The sequence below is a fragment of the Urocitellus parryii genome, chromosome 1 (assembly GCF_045843805.1).
Source record: "Urocitellus parryii isolate mUroPar1 chromosome 1, mUroPar1.hap1, whole genome shotgun sequence".
NCBI classification, from domain to species: Eukaryota; Metazoa; Chordata; class Mammalia; order Rodentia; family Sciuridae; genus Urocitellus; species Urocitellus parryii.
In genome coordinates, this window is record NC_135531.1 from 6,888,300 (window position 1) to 6,907,678 (window position 19,379).

At 45.6% G+C, this 19,379-nt stretch overlaps 1 protein-coding gene across 2 annotated transcripts in view; it reads left to right on the forward strand.

The window, feature by feature from the left end:
* Positions 1-19,379, forward strand: part of Adcy2 (adenylate cyclase 2) — a 375,018-nt gene that overhangs the window by 255,739 nt on the left and 99,900 nt on the right. For both annotated transcript variants that reach the window (XM_026397066.2, XM_077799966.1), the window contains exons 5-10: positions 4,725-4,873; positions 9,552-9,663; positions 12,289-12,416; positions 15,805-15,963; positions 16,859-16,991; positions 18,288-18,464. In XM_026397066.2, coding sequence (XP_026252851.1) covers positions 4,725-4,873; positions 9,552-9,663; positions 12,289-12,416; positions 15,805-15,963; positions 16,859-16,991; positions 18,288-18,464 — 858 coding nt within the window. The remainder of the gene's footprint in view (positions 1-4,724; positions 4,874-9,551; positions 9,664-12,288; positions 12,417-15,804; positions 15,964-16,858; positions 16,992-18,287; positions 18,465-19,379) is intronic.

A 19,379-nucleotide genomic window follows, 5' to 3' on the forward strand; every position in this document is an offset into this window, starting at 1 on the left:
AGGGCAAGTCTAATGAGGTCGGCTTCACTCTGGCGTGCCTTTCACTGGATGGTGTCTGAGTGAGGAGGTCTTATCGGTTTGATGAAATTCCCCCTGGGTGGAGTGATGGATGTCGGTGCCGTGTTGCATTGTGCTCAGACTTCACGAGACCCCAGCTGTCCTCCTGCTCTGAGTGCCTGCTGTGCCCTGGTGTCCCTCTACTGGCTCTAAGAAGCATCATCAGCTTTCATCATCTCTCAGCAGAGGACTGAATGGTTTTTGCCCTTATGAATGATTTCCGTTCCACTAGAGGCTGTATTTTAGAGAATTGAATTGACAGTTGATGGTAAACAGTTCAAGTCTGGAAATTCCAATTTACTGTCATCAGTGACTATAGACATAATTTATAATTCAACTTGATTAGCACTTTCTTCTAACTTCTTTTAACTGGATAGGAATTACATGTGAGTGGTAAATTCATTCTTTCCAACTTTTTTTTACAATGTGCTCTCTAAAAGCTCTCTGGTTGTTCCCGTGAACTTACAAATCAGAGTGGGTGGGGAAAGTAGCCTGTGGTCCTACAATTGGAAGGCACAAGGTTTATCTGGATGCCCCAGGTGACCACTGCCTCACTTGAATCTCTCTGATCCTTATCTATCTCTATTTCGCCACCTGGTTTTTGTTAAAATTGTTTCAATGAAACTATAGTATGTGACCAGGGTTTTTGAATTAGAAAACCAGCTCTACAAGCTATGGAAGAACTTGTTGGTTGCAAGAGAGAATGGTGATTTTCTGAAGTGGGTATTGATTTTCATGTGCACAGTGTGTTCTAGCTCCCTAGGTGGTGAGGTAATCAGGGAGCTTTCCCTCCGCACAGGTGCAGAAGCACTGGCCACAAGTGTCCCACCTTAACATTGGCCCCTCGCCTCTCCCTCCTCACTTGCTGGGGTGCTCTTCCCGAGCCACATGAGCAGCCTCCTCCCTGAGGGCTTGCTCTGGATTCCCTCCCCAGGCCTCCCCTGTTCTCCAGAACTTGCCCTCGCTGTTGGAACCACCCCGTGAGGTGTGATTGCTTAGGTTCTGTCCTGGGTGGGACACTTATTACTAGGCATGTGCAGCAGGATGTGGTTGTCTCTGAAACAGGGGTGTCGACTTCCAGAAAGGACCAGCCATGGTAACATGAAGTGCTGGAATCCACGGAGACGTGGAGGCCCCGACTCCCCTACTCAAAAGGCTATTTCCCAGACACCCTAACTGGGGCTCAGAGGCTGATGTGATTTGACTGAAATGGCAGAGAAAAGGTGAAGACGCTCATCGTCTCCCATGCCACAGCTCTTTCCACTGCGAAAAGCTGCTCTCCATCCGATGTAAGAATGATGGCTTCTTTGTTTTGTTTTGTTGTATGATTCGTCAAAGGAACGCAAAGCAAGACCTTTCAAACAGGAGTACCCAGTGTACTCGGTGTGTGTGATTGATGGTGATGATGCCAACACTCCAAGAAGGCACCTTGGAGACAGGAGCTTGGCTGGTAAGGGGAGGCAGCAACACTGCAGTGCTGGCTAGAAAGCTCTAGTACTTTGGGGATCTGCTGGAGATGCAGCTGGGGCGGGTGAGGATGCCTGGCCCTGAGAGACCGCAAGAGAAGGTGTGAGCTGATGTGAGCTGGGGAGTCCTGGTGCGTCCTCTTCCCATTCCCACAGGTAACTTCAGAATGCAGAGCTTTTAGTGTTTCCTTTCACGTAGGCACTGAGTTCCCTCGGGGCAGGGTTGACCCACGGGTGGGTGGTGGAGCCACATAGGGACCAGCAGCTGCTTCAGGATCTGATATTTGGCCGCCCTGGTAGGTACTCTTTTTGGTAAAGAGAAGAATTTATAACAACACCCCTTGTGTTCATTGTGCTGGTTTGGCATACTGATGGGATCAAATCACGTTTAAAATGATGACTAGAGGAGAACATTCTGGATAAGAAAAATTTACAAATTTTTATGGAAGGAATATTATCTTCCTTCACCATTATCTTCCCTTTGAAAGATTCGACAACTTTAAAGGTTTACTATTGTGTGGATTATTGAAGGGACAGGGTATAATACACATCACTATGCCTTAGCTCAAAATTTAAGCACAGGTCCTCTTTGTTCACACTGGGTTTTTCTATCAACCTTCTCCCACAAAAAAATAGCATAAAATATAGTTGTTGTAACTGCTTTGCATCATTATATTCAAAATACTTTGGAGTTCAGAGTGCCCTGGACTTTGATCAACAGAATATTGAAATTTACTAAATTCACTCTAGAGGTCTTTCATAAGGTCCACTTAAAAAAAAATGAGTCCTAGGAAAAAAATTATTCCTTTTGAAAAAGAGTTGGAGGTTTTATAAAAGAGCATGTTAAAACAAAACCCCCAAACCAAGCCAAGTTACTCACTGGATAAACTTTGAATAGGCCAGAATCAGTTCTCTGTCGTTACACAAGCATTTCTAACAAGGGGTGTGCATCCATCAGCTTAATGGACAACTTGACTTTCCAAAAGTATCCTGAAGGACTTTGTCCATTGTCCTTTGGAAGATAATTTCGCTAAGTGATATCTGGCATATTAAGCACCTAAATTTGTGTGCTGCTTTCAGATAATTTGGCAGAACACGCAGCTACACCAGAAAAAGCTGAAATATTAATGGAAATATTAACCTTGTCAGATTACCAATTGGGTTGAAATTTGTCCTGTGTGCCAGAATACTGGGCTTTGGTTTCTCCAGTGACTTCCTGGGAAGGCAAAGGAAAGATTGTGGAGCTTGAAAGTCTGTAATATTGGGGTTTTCTTTTAGGTCAGAGATATTTTAAAAGGGAGAAACACAAACTTTAAAAAAAAAAAAAAGAGTTTTGACTTTACCACTTTGAGCTCAATCCTTCCTGAGGTTCCTGTGGCCCAGCCCTGGATGGGCACAGAGACTGGGTCCTGCTCCTGAGCCCAACCAGAGGCTGTGCCCTCTGCTGATGGAATCACAAGATGGTGGGGAAGCCTCTGGTGCGGCTGGTCAGCTGTTCCCTAATCTTTATTGCAGACTAAATTCACTTGAATTCTTAAGTACAACAAAAGAAAAAATTGCTTTACATAACATATGAATTTTATTTTCTATGTGTTTTCTAACCACTTATAAAAAGTTGGTTGTCCTCTACATTTGGGTTTAAAATGGAGATCATAATTTATATTTGGATGCTAAATGAGACTGGGGGTGGGAGAGAATTACTATATTTGACTCTCCTTTTTTTTGGTCATGGAATCTGTGTCTTTCGGGAGGTACTGGCTCTTTGGGGTTTGGCATAGTCTTATTACAGAATATAAGAGGAGGAGGGACGAGGCCTGGAAATGTCACTGTTAGGCTTATGCCACCTGGGCCCCAAGACAGGATGTGGGTGCAGTTGTTCACTTGGAGTGGTTCTGGGGGCAAAGGTGAGGGAGTGGACAGGGAGGGAGGCCGTGGTTGAAAGGGGCCTGTCACTGGTGGCAATAGGAACTCCATCCTGCTGGGCCCTCCAAGGGACATGCAGGACAGGAGGGGCGGATGCTCAAGCTCCTCTGCTGAGACCCAGGAAGTGGCAGAGGGGAAAGCCAGCAACCTGCAGTGCCCTCCCAGGGAGACAGAGGGGACAGTGCTAGGCTGAAAAGCTGGCCATACTAGGCTTTTCCTTCATTAGGCATTTCAAAAGCAGAGAAAGACAAATTTAAGGAAAAGGGTCCTGACTCACCATGTCCAAATGCAGGGTTCTCATGGAGCCTCAGCCCATGGCCCAGTACTGACCACCAGAGGCAATGTGCCTGCCCCACTGTGGGGACCCCAGACCAAGTCCAGAAGGACACTCACCATCTGTACAAACTGATGCAGACCCTGGAGAGCCCGCTGAGGATTGGAATGCAGTAGATTAACCTTCAAAAGTCCTCTAGAATGACTGCAAACTTTCAAAGTTGCACTTCTGTGATAATTGTTCAAAAAATGCATTTTTCTTAAAGAGTCTAAGACAATGCCACTCTAACTAAAATAAGTATATTCTAAAGCAAGCACAGTATGCCACGTGAGTATTTCTTACTTACTGGACTTGCCAAATTTGAAGAAATACACAAAGATTCACAAAAGCTTGTGTGCTGCGTCTTTGTGTTCTGCTTGCAGTTTCCCATAGAGGCTGTTTGGCAGAGGCTAATACTTCTACTCATTTTGATAATAATTTTGAATCTCTAAAGGATACTGGGTCCTCATCACAGAGGAAATGAAATATTGGAATATACAGAACTAGCTTTTTTAGGACGTGTGGAATATTAGTTGTCTTTCCAAAGTGCAATAAACCTTGCACTTCATCTCTCAAATGAACAAGTAGGCAAAAATGAGTGTTTTTATCTTAGACTGACCACTAGTTCCTAGGATTTTAATATCATTCCTGCTTCACTATTTTAGAATCAAAATAGATAAATAATATCCTTGGGGAAATAGCTTTGCCTTTCTCTATTCTTGGCGCTGAAAAACACTCATACTTAGACCTTAAAAAATAATAAATAACATAATAGCATACATTGGCCTCAGAAATTTTGATTTTTTTTCTGTCAATATGCATTTCTAGGATCTATATTTTCACTTATAGGAAAGCGTCCCACGTTGGCCTCCTTCCAGGTCAGTGGTGATTTCCAGGACCTCTTGGCTGTCTCCACAGTTGTCTGAAACATGTTCACTCTTTCTTGCCCCCCACCCTGGTTTTAGGAGCGGCTTCTGCTCTCCCTGCTACCCGCTCACATCGCCATGGAAATGAAAGCTGAGATCATCCAGAGGCTGCAAGGCCCCAAAGCAGGCCAAATGGAAAACACAAACAACTTCCACAACCTGTACGTCAAACGGCACACCAACGTGAGGTACGCATGCCCAGGCCCTCCGCGGCCCTGGGGGTCCGCCTGCCTGTCAGGGGCCGTCCCCCCTGCGAGCCTCCTCTGACAGCATCACTCCTCTCTAGCTGTTGGTCCTGCACAGGTGGAGCAGGTCCCACCCCATTCATCCCTCTGTGCCTCTTGGGCAATTAAGATTTAAGATAAGAAGATGTGGTCCTCGTTAGTGGACAGAGTTGCCTTCCATGGTTTGTGATTGTTCACAGAGGGAGAGAGGTGGACAGTGGGTCCTATCCCCAAGGCCAGGGTGCAGTACGATGAGAGGGAGTGTCCCTGGCTCTCCAGGCACAAGGACTGATGTCCCAGGGCGGGATTTTGGGGGTAGGGCCTCTGTGATGGACAACTAGTGGCAGAGGCCACAGGGGACTGTTGTGCAGCTTCATTAATTCATCATGAAGTTTCTGCTGTGCAGAGGCTGGCATGACCACATTGGCTTCTCAGGGAGTCACCCTGGAATCGTAGCACCTGGGAAGCTAACCTTCTGTCATCGTACGATTGTGGCCAGATCTGTGAGGTCTGGAAGCTGGTCCAGGGGGGCAGCGCCAGGACCCGGGGGCACACCAGCAGATCCCTGTCCCAGTAGATGCTCAACAAAGTTAACATTCCGTCTCACAGGATAAGAACAATGTTGAGGCTTCCATCTCTCCTGACCTCTAGAGAGGATCTGTGAGGGGCCCTCATCTCAAACTGAATAGGGGGACTCCTCCTCTCCCTGCAGGGCCAGGTCCATCACTGGGTTCCATGCCCCACCCATTCTGGTTTGTTCTTTGATTCACTGATGGATGTGGTACTTTCTATGCTAGGTTAATAGTCATCTCAGTAAGTAACCTGTGCACGTCTCCACCTCATTTGTTATGCTTTGGTGGTGTTAGCTGAGTTGTCAGAGAGGGTGCTTGATCAATAGTTCAAACATCACCACAAATTGTTTGAGCATCTACAAGAATTGGGATCTGGCCAGTGTACCCCTGAGTCCAGGTTCTCTACCTCAGGCAGCTGCCTCTTGGACCAGCTGCTTTAGGTCAAGGCTTTGATGAAAATAAACTTTAACTAAAACCTAAATACATTGCAAGGATAAGTTTAACTTGACGTCAGACCTTAGAAAACTTCTACAGAGTCAATAGTATGCATGACCCAACCATACAAAGATGTAAACACACAGTAACAAACTGACTTTGGAAAATAGATTATAAAGAAATCAGTCAAGTCAGAACTAAGGAACTGAAACATTCAAGAAAATTTTTTTTATTCTGTTAATAGCGTTTCCTGTTTTTTCTCTAAAGAAAAATAATAACACGGCATCAGGGTAAAACCTCACTGTGTTGTTGTGTCCTGATTCTCTGTGGCCTTTCCCTGAGTCTTGCCCATCAGTTCTGAAATGTTCACAGACTAACCATAACTTTAAAAAAGTTCAATAAAATCAATAAAGCAGGAACAAGCACACCTTCCTTAATCTCATGCAGCGTCCACCTCTCTAACTCCTTCTCTTTCCTAGCTCAAATCCTAGAAGGAGTTTGCTGCACTCTCTGATGCCCTCCCTCGTCTTCTCTCCCTGCTGTAGTGGCCACTCTCAGGAACCCCCAGGCCACAGAACTAACTTACCATCTGCATGGCATCCCACTGACCACGTGGGAACTCTGACCCTCTGACCTGGTCCTGCAGTCCCTTGGTCTCCAGGGGATTTCATTTCCTTTGTTCTCTTCCATAGTCTCCTCTGTGGCTTTCTGAGTCTAGCCTCTCCTGTAGGTCAGTGTGGCCAGGGCTCTCAGCTTCCTCTGTTCTCTCCAGCCCTCCCCCAAGACTTTAATCCCCCTGTAAATGAGGCTAACATGTGACCGATACAGGACTACCCAGGCTTGGGGTGTCCAAGACAGCACCATCAGACTAACACAACCCACGATGAACTAGCCGTCTCCCCTAGAGCTTGCTGTGATCTGTGCAAACCTCGGTTCCTAAACCCCATTTCACAGCCTCGTCTTCATCTTCCACGCTTCCTTTTCCCAGATGAGCCCACCAACATCCAATTAATGACAACATCGGGTCCGTCTCCTTCCACATCTGTCTGCTTCTCTCCACTGCCCCCTACTATAAACAGTTAAAGCCCTTCCACAGGGCTCTTCTGGACTCCAGGGAAATGGTCCTAACTCACCTGCCTGCTTCTGGATGCACAGACAGAGGGACCTTTACAATAGGCTTGACCTGGTCAGGTTCCTTCCTGTGTGGCCCACAGTACCCTGTTCTTCTCTTATACTTCTTTGCACATTAGGTCACAATCGTGAACATTTCAGAACTGCCAGCCTGCTTATTTCTTCAGAATTTTCCGCTGCCAAATAACCTGTACACCTGCCTAAGGTATCTACAGCTCACTCATCACAGGGCTGCTTTGACCGCCACAAGCTTGACCACAGGAAGCACTGTGGACTTGTGAACAAGAGGAAGTAGAGTCAGCTGCCTCCTGATTCTGCTTGGGGGTCATACGCTCTTTTCTGAATGGGCAGACTTAATCCTTGCTTTTGGACCAGAGCTCAGGGTCAGCCATCCCTGCCTGCCTCTACATGTGATCATGGGAGAGGTAGGAGTGGATTTAGGGGTCATCTGGGCAGAATGGAGAGCTGCACCCCACAGCCTTGGTTTTCCTAGAACTATCAGAAGTCTCCTGTGCTGCTGTCCATCTCTCAAGGTAAAGCCAAGGCCGGTGCTGAGCTCAAGGAGGAGAGGTCCTGCCCTGATCTGGCAGGGCCCCTGCTGCTTGGTGCTATATTATTTTTTGTCTTGTTTTTATTTGGATAAAATATTCATAACATTTATATATTGACCATTTCAAATGTACAGTTTGGTGAGATTAAACACATGCATCATGTCCTGCAACCATCTCTACCCTCTACCCCAGGACATTTTCTTCACTCCACACTGAACGTTTGTCCCTGTTCAGCAACAAGACCACACACCCCTCCCTCAGCCCCTGTGGTCCTATTCTGCTTGCTTTCTCTGTGGTGTGTCTACTCTGGGGACCTCACATAGGAGGCATCATGCACTGTTTGCCATTTGTACCTTGCGTTTCTCACTTAGCACCATGTCTTCTAGTGTTGCAGCGTGTGTTGGAATTTCCTTTCCTTTACCAGCTGATACTCCCCTTTTCTGTATACACCATGTTTTGTCTACCCATTCATGTGTTGATGAGCATTCAGGTTACTTCTGTCTCAGCGGTTGTGAACAGAGCAGCTGAGAAGGTTTGTGTGCACGTCTGTTCAAGTCCCTGATTCCAGAGCTGTGGAATGTGCACCCAGAGGTGGGACTGCTGAAGCCCCTGCTATTCAGCCAAGTGCTTTGAGGAGTGAGCATGTCATTTTCTCTGGTGGCTTTGCCTTTACATCAGCAAAGTACAAGTTTGCAGTTTCTCCAGGTGCCCAGCCCTGTTCTTTTCTGTGTGTTGCTTTTGTTATCCAAGAGCCACAACAGTGACTATGAAATGCTCATTATTTTTCTTTCATGGAGCTTCCTAAGCCAGAGCATATTCCATCTCAATGTTCAAGCACCAGGAGGAATTTAGGTTTCTTTATAAGAACTTTCCACAAGTCAGAGAACTGCTGTTGTGTAGGAAAGGTAGTGTCACGCACGTGGCTGCTGTGTGTCCCTGTTCTAAGCCTGTACACAGGCCTGGGCAATCTCACAGCAGCCTCCACCCTCTGCTCCTCCCAGGAGGGGACCATGCAGTTAGTCCCCACAGTGACGTCCCTGGACTCCTCAACAAGTACTCCACACATCCCCAGCTTTCTTTCCCGGCTCTCTGCCATGTTCCTTTATAGAGCTTATCCAGAGTGTAGGTAGACATTTATTGATGCCTTCGTTCACTGGATGCACCAAGCCTACTGAACTCTGAGATCAGGAAGAAATCCCGTGTCTGCTTCATCCTGGCAGGTGGCAAGTACTCCAGAATCACTTGATAAGTAGTCTTTAAAAAAAAAAAAAAAAAAGAAGAAGATTATTGCCAGGCCTGGTGGCACACAGCTATAATCCCAGCAACTCAAGAGGCTGAGGCAGGAGGATCACAAGTTCAAAGCCAGCCTTAGCAACTTAGCAAGGCTTCAAGCAATTTAGTGGGACCCTTCTCTAAATAAGATATAAGGGACAGGGGATATAGCTCAGTGGCAAAGTCCCCTGGGTTCAATCCTCAGTACCATAAGTAAATAAATAAACAAATAAATAAACATTATTCCATTTTATTTCTTTGAAGCACTCCAATCAGGATTGGGTTTTACTATTTGCCTCTCCCACCTTAGGAGTGTTATATATACATCATGTAACAATTCAAGTAGTAGCATGCAGAGTTTCCCAGGTGTGATGGAAGTTAGGATAGGCATCACATAAACATAGAGGAAAGGTGACCAGAGAGAGGCCAGGCTGGGGCATGGGTGAGGTGGGACTTCTCTCCCTAGTAATTCTTCATTTTAACTACAAAAACTGGATACTAAAAAAGCACTTAAATGGGCAATTTAACAAAAGTGTTATACATTCTCTCTCCAAGAAAATAACATCTTTCTCATGAAAATACAAAGTATAAAAGTCACTATACTCTTGTAATGGAAAAATTGTCATGATTTTCTTAACAAATGCCAAGCCTTAAGTCTGTCCCCACCCCGTGTTCCCGTAGCATCTTGTACGCCGACATCGTGGGCTTCACGCGGCTGGCCAGCGACTGTTCCCCGGGGGAGCTGGTGCACATGCTGAATGAGCTCTTTGGGAAGTTCGACCAGATCGCCAAGGTGAGCAGGGCTTCCCTCCCCCAAGAGCCCGCGGGAGACCCGGCTTCCTTTCCCTCCATCCCACTATCCATATCTCACTATTTTCAAAAAACCACCCTTCAGGAACGTCATTTGTAAAACTGGCTGCTTTTATTTGCTGTTGAGCCTTGATGAGTCTCAAGCCCGTATTCAGAATATGAAATGCCGTGGTTTCAGATTCTCACGTTTTCACCCATTTTTGAAGCTTCTGCTTGTGTGTTCATCAGCTCCACGTGATAAGCTCATTCAGCACAACGAGATTCCACTGCTGTTCTCTCGGCCCAGTGCTGTTGGGGGGCACTCCTGCGGGCATTTCCAAGTCCAGGGGCTGCTGAGGTCACTCTAGCTCATCTACCCACCATAGCTACCCTGTGCCCATGTTGTCAGTGGGACCCTGGAGACCACCTAAAATAGGACAATACCCTGGGCAAGCCCTGCACTTACTGCCACCTCGTGTTCTCCTGGCCTGGTGTGCCACTTGTGCAGAGGTACAAGCTCAGGGCTGGCCTGGCCTGTCCTGTAGGTGGGAAAGTTCACATGGGAGATGATAGAGGTTATCTAAAACTGCCCTGAACCTTGCTTGTTGGAACTTGGAGGGTTGCTTGTGAGACTTGCAGCTCTTTCCTTCCCATAAGACATTTACAATCAGCCTAATTCTATAAGTTGTTCTTAAAAAAAAAATCGTCCATCATGCCTATTTATCAGTTACTTATATGTGGAAGGGATGGTCCTAAATTTAGTTTGATGTGCGGTTGAGCTCACTTTTTAACAATACAGATCATTCCAGCCAAGTGTCTTAGGAAGAAATCTGGCCTGCAGATGTTGGCAAAATCACTCTTGGGTGCAGCTTCCCAAGTTTGTCCCCTAGGCTGCCTGGCAGCTCTCACTGGGGACTTTTAAAAATCAGTGAGATAATAGCTGTGTTTGCCTCCTTCACCCACACAAGGAAGGGCTGAGCTTTATAGGTGGTCATTTATGGAAAGAGAAAAGCTGAAACCTAAACAATAACCTACAGTTTTTCATTAACAAGCGGTCATGGAGCACCTGGTTATGGCAGGAGGAAACATCCCCACTGTGGCTGGTGGTAGCATGACACCACTGTCCACAGGATATTCTCTGTTCCCTGTGAGTCTCGGGGTCCACATTTTCCCTTTTTGTAGGAACAATAGTCATATTGGAAAAGGGGCATACCCTACTCCGGTATGACTTAATCTGAAGTAATTGCATGAATTCTATGACCACATAAGATCAGATCCAAGTATTGGGACAAATGTCATGTATGCATTTGGAAGAATGCCACTGATTATGCTTAGCAGAGGTACTCAGTGTGACTTCCTCTAACCAAAGGAACAGAGGAATGTCTAGGCAAAATCTGAGTCCAGCCTGGGTACACTTGGTCCATCCATTGTAGTTCAAAATGGCAGCCCACTTTGGACATGGCTCACAGCTGGACAACATGGACATAGAGAGTGCCCTCAGCAATGGTAGCCCAGACAACTGAGCAAACAGTGTGTGAAGCTCATCACTTTAAGCCAGTAGACTCAAAACCATTGCCATGCACTCTTGCTAACCCTCATGCTTTCTACACCCAGGATGTCTATTTAGGGAGAGTGTGGGAGGGCAGGCTGGCTAATAAGTAGTGGTTTGCCTTTTTCTTATTTATGATATTGTTATTGGAATTGATAGTACTATAAATAAGCACAAAATATGTCACAGCTTGTGAGCTATTAGGGAAAGAAATATGTCAAATCTTCAAATATTGGGGAAAGAAATATGTCAAATCTAACTCATGCTCAAAAGGAAAAAGATGTCATGTTTCTGATGGTGTTTGAAATTGTTCAGTTTATATACAAACCTGTATTAGCATCAAAGGAAAAATTTTGTGTTTGGAACATCTTTGGTTTTTGTTTTATTTTGCTGAAGAGTCTATATGCTAAAAGGTTAGAAATGGATGGGAGGTAAGATTAATGCATATATGAGTGTAGTTAATCTAAAAACAACTCAAGTCATGAAAAAAATGAGTTGTTCAAACTTTATATTGAAACAGTTTAGCCTAAAATCAGAATTGAATTTTAAATTACTTGGCGGTGTTGAATGGAGGCTTATTAGGTTGTGAAGATGTTTATCAGAGGCTGGTGTCTACAGGTAACAATCTGCTTCAGGTTTAAAATTCATGAAGAAAACCGCAGCCTAACGGAGAATGACATAAGATTCTTAAGTCCCACCAAGCTGAGCTCTGGCCATCACCTTCTTCTCTGAAAGATTCTGCTCTGCATCAAATGCTTTATTTCCCCCTCCATGTTGGGAGATGTTCAAACTGAAGAGAATGATCCTACTGTTTCCTCCTCTGCTTCTAATTAAGAGTGAAGTTTTCTCTGTTCTCTTTTTTCTTCCTCTTCCCCTTGGTCGTCCTTATTTCTGAATGAGCATAGGGTGAGGGTCGGCCATTCTTGATGGTCAGGGAAGGGAAGCCTGAGTTCTCATTTCTGTCCCCACCTGCCCCATCTCCCGGGGCCGTGTCAGTAGAACCAGTGCTGGATGGCATCCGGTGACTGAATCATCACACCAGTGTATGGTGCAAATGGATTCTGTGATTTCTTCTTCCAGGAGAATGAGTGCATGAGGATTAAAATTTTAGGAGACTGCTATTACTGTGTTTCCGGACTTCCTATCTCTCTCCCTAACCATGCCAAGAATTGCGTGAAAATGGGACTGGATATGTGTGAAGCCATAAAGTAAGTGTACTGTTTAAGGTTTTTTATTTTTTCTTTGACATTTAACCATTTTGAGTTGTAATTCTCACCTGAATCTATTTCTATTTTTCTGTCTACTGTTGCTAAATGCATTGCTGTATATTTAAATATAAATATGCAGTTACCCATTTGTTGGTATGTGAGTAGTGCAGGCCAAAGTAAAACTTCTGTAAGTCTTTGCTATTGTCATTATTAGTCTGATGGAAACTAAATTGGAAATTTATGGGAAGACGCTACTTTATTTCTTTCAAAGGTGATTTTTTAAATTTCTGAGTATTTTCTTTGATCTCAAGGAGAAAAATCTGCACTCTGGCATCTCTCCAATTTCTGATGAAAAATATGATTACATAAACTGTAAAGAAAAGTGGTTTTTATCAAAGACTGCAATTAATATAAAAATGCAATCCAGGATTCCTTCATTTAGTCAACCATGCTCAGCTCTATGAATGAAGTTTCAATCAATATCTGTTGTCTGCATTATGTCTAGAGTTTATTTCCTTGTACATCTAGAGAAGGTTCGCATTGGATACTAATATCAACACCATTGGCAGATACAGGGAACACAAAAGGTAAAAGGTGATTTTTGTTGGCAATACCATCTTCTTTCTTTAGCCCTTTGTAGAAGCTATTCTTAAATGATAATATCTTTTTTTTTGCTTATTGCATAATCTATGGACATTTTATTTTTGAGTCATCTCAGTCAAGAGGGTTTTTTCTTACCCTCCACAGTTTTTGTTTTGTTTTGTTTTGTTTTTTAATCTGAAAAGACTTGAAAAAAGTACTCCATGTTCTAGCTCCTTGTCTCAAGGTTAGAGCAAGTAAGGCCAAGTGGAAAGTAGGAAGTCCAGGGGTCACTGTGCTTGCCCATCGTGTATGCTGACCACATGTTGAAGTGACTGAAATGTTAGCAGGTGCCTGCTGACCCAGGAAGGTAAAAGGAGCCCCAGCTTCAGCCCCTGAGGCACCATCTCCCTGAGGGGAGGAGAGACCTGCATGTTCTGTCCACCTCCACTGGGCAGAACGGGAATGGGAGGGAAGTGAAAGAGAAGGGAGGAGTAGTCACTGTGGACTCCGTTCCCCTGTACAGCATGTGCTAGTGGAAAATGACCGTTCTCTACTTGCTTATTCCCATAAATAAGTCCTTTGTGTGGTGCACAAAAACTATCGTTTTGACTTTTTTCTAAAGTAACCGCTCTGACTCCATGTGTCTAGGTAGACATGAATCCAATCCGTGGAACTGAAGTGTTTTCTTAAATTTATAACCTGCTCTGGAGGCAACCTCAGGGATGGTTTCAAATTCAAGGTGAAATGGGTTCTTTTGGAGAAAAGCACTTTCCTTGAAGAAAAGTATCTTTCTCAATCTTCTTTTCAAACAAGTGTGGGAAGGATTTTCATGAAGGGCAGAAATATGCATATCAACAACTTTGAATTAAACTATCCATTTTTTTCCTCTGAAGCTTGATTTCTGCTTTCAAATTAACTATTTTATATTTGTATAACATAAAGTTATTTCAGTGTGCTGAAGAGCTTTAAGGAGGAAGAATACTCATGGCTTGTCCCAGTTTCTAAGAAATGCCTTTTTATTACATTATTTTATGTCTGTGTCACATGTTGTTTTCTATATATTGAGATATTTGGGTTATATATATATACATATCACATATGCAATTTACTGACATACGAACACTCAGATGTTGTGCAGACAACTTCCTCCAGAACCTTCTACTACTCAGGCAGAGGCTCTGCACCCTGAAAATAGTGACTCCCAGCCCCCTCCCAGCCCCCTCCCAGCCCCCTCCCAGCCCCCTCCCAGCTCCCTCCCAGACCCTGGCCATCACTGTTTGCTGTTTCTGTCTCGGATTTGCCTGTTTTAGGTGGTTCCCATGAGTGGAATCGTGCAGTGTCTGTCCTTTGGCATTTGGTTTCTTTCCCTGGGCACAGGGCTTTCTTGGCAGGACAGCCTTCCCTCCTGCAGACACACGGCCGTGTTTCCTTGGTCCGTTCATGGTTGAAGCATTGGCCCTGTCTGACCTTGTCCACGCCCTCAGCCATGTTGGCGGGTTTGAGGAAACTCCCCAGCACTTGCTCGCCTCAGTCTTCAAATCATACCATGGCTCTGTGTCCCAGTGACCTGCCACTCACTGACAAAGGGACTCAGCTGCCTTCCTCCGTCCTGTGTCACCTTCTTGTCTTATGGCTGACAACAGGTTGTCCGGTCACACCTCCAATAATGCTGGGGACAAAGTGGGCATCTCACCCTTCATCTACTCTTGTGGCCTCTCACATGATTCTTTGTCCCATTTTCTCTCTCATTTGTGTTCTCATTTCTTGAACCATGGGTGGGGATGAATATTAGAATCTTAATTTTTTAAGCTGTGGAAGGACACTTCCCCCCGCCCAGGAAACCACTTATTTTTCCCTCATGGGCCTGTTTCCTTTATCACTTTTGGCATGCCCAAGTGGTGCATGTCATCACAGGGCCCGGCCTGTGCCACTTTGCCATTCGGGATGTTGATGATGCGTCTCACTAGGACTCAGTCTCTTTCTCCTCCTCGCTGTGTGCATTGAGACCTGTGGCTTTCCTCCACATTTTCTCTGGGGTTGCTTTCCCCCACGCAGCCAGGGTCACCTTGCTGCCCTCTTCTCTTACAACAGAACTTTAAGTGAAAAATGGATTTAGTTGGAAGAAATGAAGAAGCATTGCCCGGCATTTCCATTTTCCCTATTGAAGTTCTTCACTTGTCTGTTAATGAGTTAGTCATAAAGCCCTAAAGTGTGTTTAAAACAAATTTTTAAATTAATTTCTTTTGCAGGGTATGTTATGCATTATTAAAACTTTTCAATAGTATTTCTTCTCTTCTTAATTAAGAATATGCACAATTGAAAAAGCTTAATCTCATGATTTTAAAAAAAATCTTGATTCAAGCTAATGTCATTACCAAACTCTCAAATAAGCTGTGTTGAGTTATCTTGTTAGCAGAGTATTCACTGGGGGCCTGCACCCCGGGAAGCGCTAGAATTGCAAATGGAGTCTAAGACCATTTCTGAGGTGGTGAGCCCAGCAGGGGGCAGCACTGGATAACCAGGAGTTTCATGCATGTTGTTGAACCAAGTGCTTGGTCATCACCATGATCTGGCCTGATCTGCCTTTACCAGCCAGAGATTAGAACTAGGGGTCCAATCTGGGAGCTGCTGAGAAGAAAAGCCCTTCCTCTTGGCTCAGAGCAGCCATCTTCCGCCACAGGAAGAATTCATGGCAGCATTTCTGACAACCTAAAAAATTCTGAATAATGAAATGCCAGGGAAATTGGCCAAGAGTGAAGTCAGAAGAGGATGTGACTGAATGTGATATCACTTCCCTTCTCTTTAGGAAAGTGAGGGATGCTACCGGAGTGGACATCAACATGCGTGTGGGAGTGCATTCAGGGAACGTCCTGTGCGGTGTGATTGGTCTGCAGAAGTGGCAGTATGACGTGTGGTCACATGACGTCACCTTGGCCAACCACATGGAAGCTGGAGGGGTCCCCGGGTAAGGCCAAACCTTGGATTTCTGTCTGCAAGTTGGCAGCACAATTAGAAGGGACAGGTCAACAGACTCATACCTGCTCCGTCCTTGATGACTTCTCTTGCTACACTGGTGTCACGTAAAACTCCTGTCCAGTGGCTTCTTATAATAATTAGATAAACAGGAATTCTCAGACTGGGGATGTGGCTCAGTGGTGGAGCCCTGCCTAGCATGTGCAAGGTCCTGGGTTCCAAGCCCAACCCTACAAAGAAATGAAAACAAAAACTCAGACTTTCAAGTCTTGATTCCATCAACAGCAAGGACTATGGGTATCAGATACCTAACTATAACCCTTCCACGTTTGCCTATTTATGAACAGAGACTGAGATAATGATGTTGTAAAAATGCAGTCCAGACATGGTGTCTCTCCAGGGCTGGACACTGCCTGGGAGAGCAGCGCCATCAAAATGATCAACTGTGGCACCCACTCATCTTTGTTAGAAGATGGACAAAAGAGCCTCAGTGCCAGGGCTGTGGTTTGGAGAGCCATGAGCACAAGCCCAGAGACGAGAGTCCACACTTGATACTGCTCAGCATTTCTGCTAAACCCCTTGGAAGAGAGCCTCACGTGCAAGCACTGAACATGATCACATTTTTTCTCTGCTATAATTCACTGCAGCCCCCCTGCAGGATTCTGTGAGTGCAGAGAAGCCTCGGATCTCAGTAGCTCAAGGCCTCCAGGAAGCCCTCCTAAGCAGTGGTGGATGGAGTGTAGGCTCTAGTTACAGTCAGTCCCCCAAGAACACGTTGGTCTCCTTCATTTGGAGAGAAATGGTTGCTGAAATCACAGACAAGTAGAATCCCTTTGTTCACATTTGTCCTTTCATATCTTGACTGTGCTTTTAATGTGGAATTTCAGGCGTGTTCACATTTCCTCTGTCACCTTGGAGCACTTGAATGGAGCTTATAAAGTGGAGGAGGGAGATGGTGAGATTAGAGACCCCTATTTAAAACAGCACCTGGTGAAAACCTACTTTGTAATCAACCCCAAGGTCAGTACCATTATGAAGAGTCTATGATTGGCCTTTTATTTCTGTGATTAAAAGGGAGGAGGGGCAGATTATTGGTATAGATGCTTTTAGTTAAGAACCAGTTCATTCCTTGCTAGTCTTTGCCTCAAAAATGACTTCAAATGCATTTAATAGCTCAGCCATGAGAGATGTTATGTAATAATGAATTCAGGTGTTTATTAAGGGGGCACCATGGGGGCTGTGTGTGGCGGGGTGGGGGTACAGGGTGTTGGTGTGGGCGGCTGTGTTTGTGGTCCCTGTCAGCCAGTGTCCACGACAGTGGATGCTGCCCCGAAGGGGTCACGGGGGTGCAGCCTGGAGAACCATGAGTGGAGAAGCTGAATTAAGAGAAAACATTTTACTCTTGCCTTCAAAAGATGAAGAAATCCAACGAGATGAAAGAGGTTGGACGCAATGAAAAGGAAGGGAAGAGATATTTTTAAGATTAGCAGATCTTAGGCATCTATTTGGGTGAGAATGTGCGTGTGTGGGTCTACACGTTGCCTTGCTCACTGAGAGAACCCCGTCACCTGGAAGACAGGCCAGCCCTAGGAGCAGGGAGGAGCTCCCCTCACCAGGTTAGGCCGGAGCCAGGGGCTCACTTCCTGCCAAGTGAGCAGTACCACATTAGAGAGAAGACTCAGAAGATCCGAGGGGTTATGTAACAGTCCCCAACTCCCACAGCTAGCAAATGGTGACGTCTCAGCAAGAAAGATTGTTGAACCATGAAAACCAATATCTCAAAATCAAGATCGAGTTCGTGGATTTCATTCATGATAGCATCGCATCCCTTGGGAGACAAACTTCCAGCTAGCTTGACGATTTATCTGGAGGTAGATGAGGTGAAGCAGCAGAGCTGTGGGGTGACAGAGGGATGCAAAGTTGGGTGCAAAGAGCACCCCGTACATGGAAGACAGCTTAGCATGAGGAACACCCCAAAGCCAGCTACCACTTCAGAAGAACACAACCATGAGAAAAAGCCGAGGCAGATCAGCACGTTCTGTTGAAGAATTTACTTTATAAAAATGTCCATTATTGCATTTATAGTTTTTTCCTAACTTGCAATGGCAGGTGAGTTTTACTCTCTGGAATAAGGTCACTCAGCTCGGGTAGTCAGGTACAGGGGCGTCCCACTGAAGGTGTTGAGTGCAGAAGCCAAAGAGAGTCGCTGGGCAGTGCGGGAGGAGCTGGGTCCATCAAGAGAGGGTGGAGCAGGAAGGAGTAGGTAGGCACGGGGCTGTGGTGCAGCAGGTGTGACGCTTTGTCTCCTGTCCCAAGGGAGAGCGACGGAGTCCCCAGCACCTCTTCAGGCCTCGCCACACCCTGGATGGAGCCAAGATGAGGGCCTCTGTCCGCATGACCCGGTACTTGGAGTCCTGGGGCGCGGCCAAGCCCTTCGCCCATCTGCATCACAGGGATAGCATGACCACCGAGAACGGCAAGATCAGCACCACGGTGAGCTCACTAGGTGCTGGGGGAGAGCTGGGTCCCCCAACAAAAGGCTGGGCATCTCTGCCAGAATAGCTCTGGTCTGCAGTGCAGCCGGCTGGCCATCCTCCTGCAAGTGACCTCCAAGGCCACATTGCTCAGGTTCTGACACACAGTGACTTTGCCCTTCAACTGCATGACCCTTTACAACTGATAATAGCAATCAACTGTAACTGAGCTGTTCTTTCGGCAGTTTCCTTTTTGTGTCCTTAAGCAGAAAGCATTGAGCGTCGCAATACAGAGATAAAGACAGGGTATGCTCCAGCTTAAGCAGCACTACCAAGACTGTGCCAAGCCTGTGCTTTCAGACCTTCTGTGTAGCCACACACACTCCACTGCCAGGGTTCTGTGCTCACTTCACTGCAGCTTCCAAATGAGAGCAAAGCTCCGGAGCCCCTTAGATCAGGGATGTGCACAGTAGGACAGCTGAAAGGGAGATGGGAAGTGGACCAAAAGATGCAGGGAAAAACAAACACAGTCAGGCACTCAGAAAGTACCAATGGTCTGACTGGATCCTAAAACCAGCCCTGAGGACAGTTTCATGTATAATGGCATTAATGGATGCAGTTGAGAAAAAAAGAAAGAAAGGAAGGAAGGAAGGAAGGAAGGAAGAAAGAAAGATGTTACGTAATTCTCATTGGCTGGTGCCAAGGACCATGCCAGGCTGTCATAGGAAAGTGAAGCTTCTGCTCTCCCTTGCCCCACCCCCAGCATCTTACAGTGACACCCCAATCAATAGGGGCCAAGCATTCTTGTTTTGTTTAATTATATCTTTTCTCAACTTGCCTCCATCCTTTTTTAAATTAAAAAAAAACAACTGTGATCCAACATGGACTGCCCATCAGCTAGGCATCAGGGGATACTGCCAGGATCAGGGTTAGT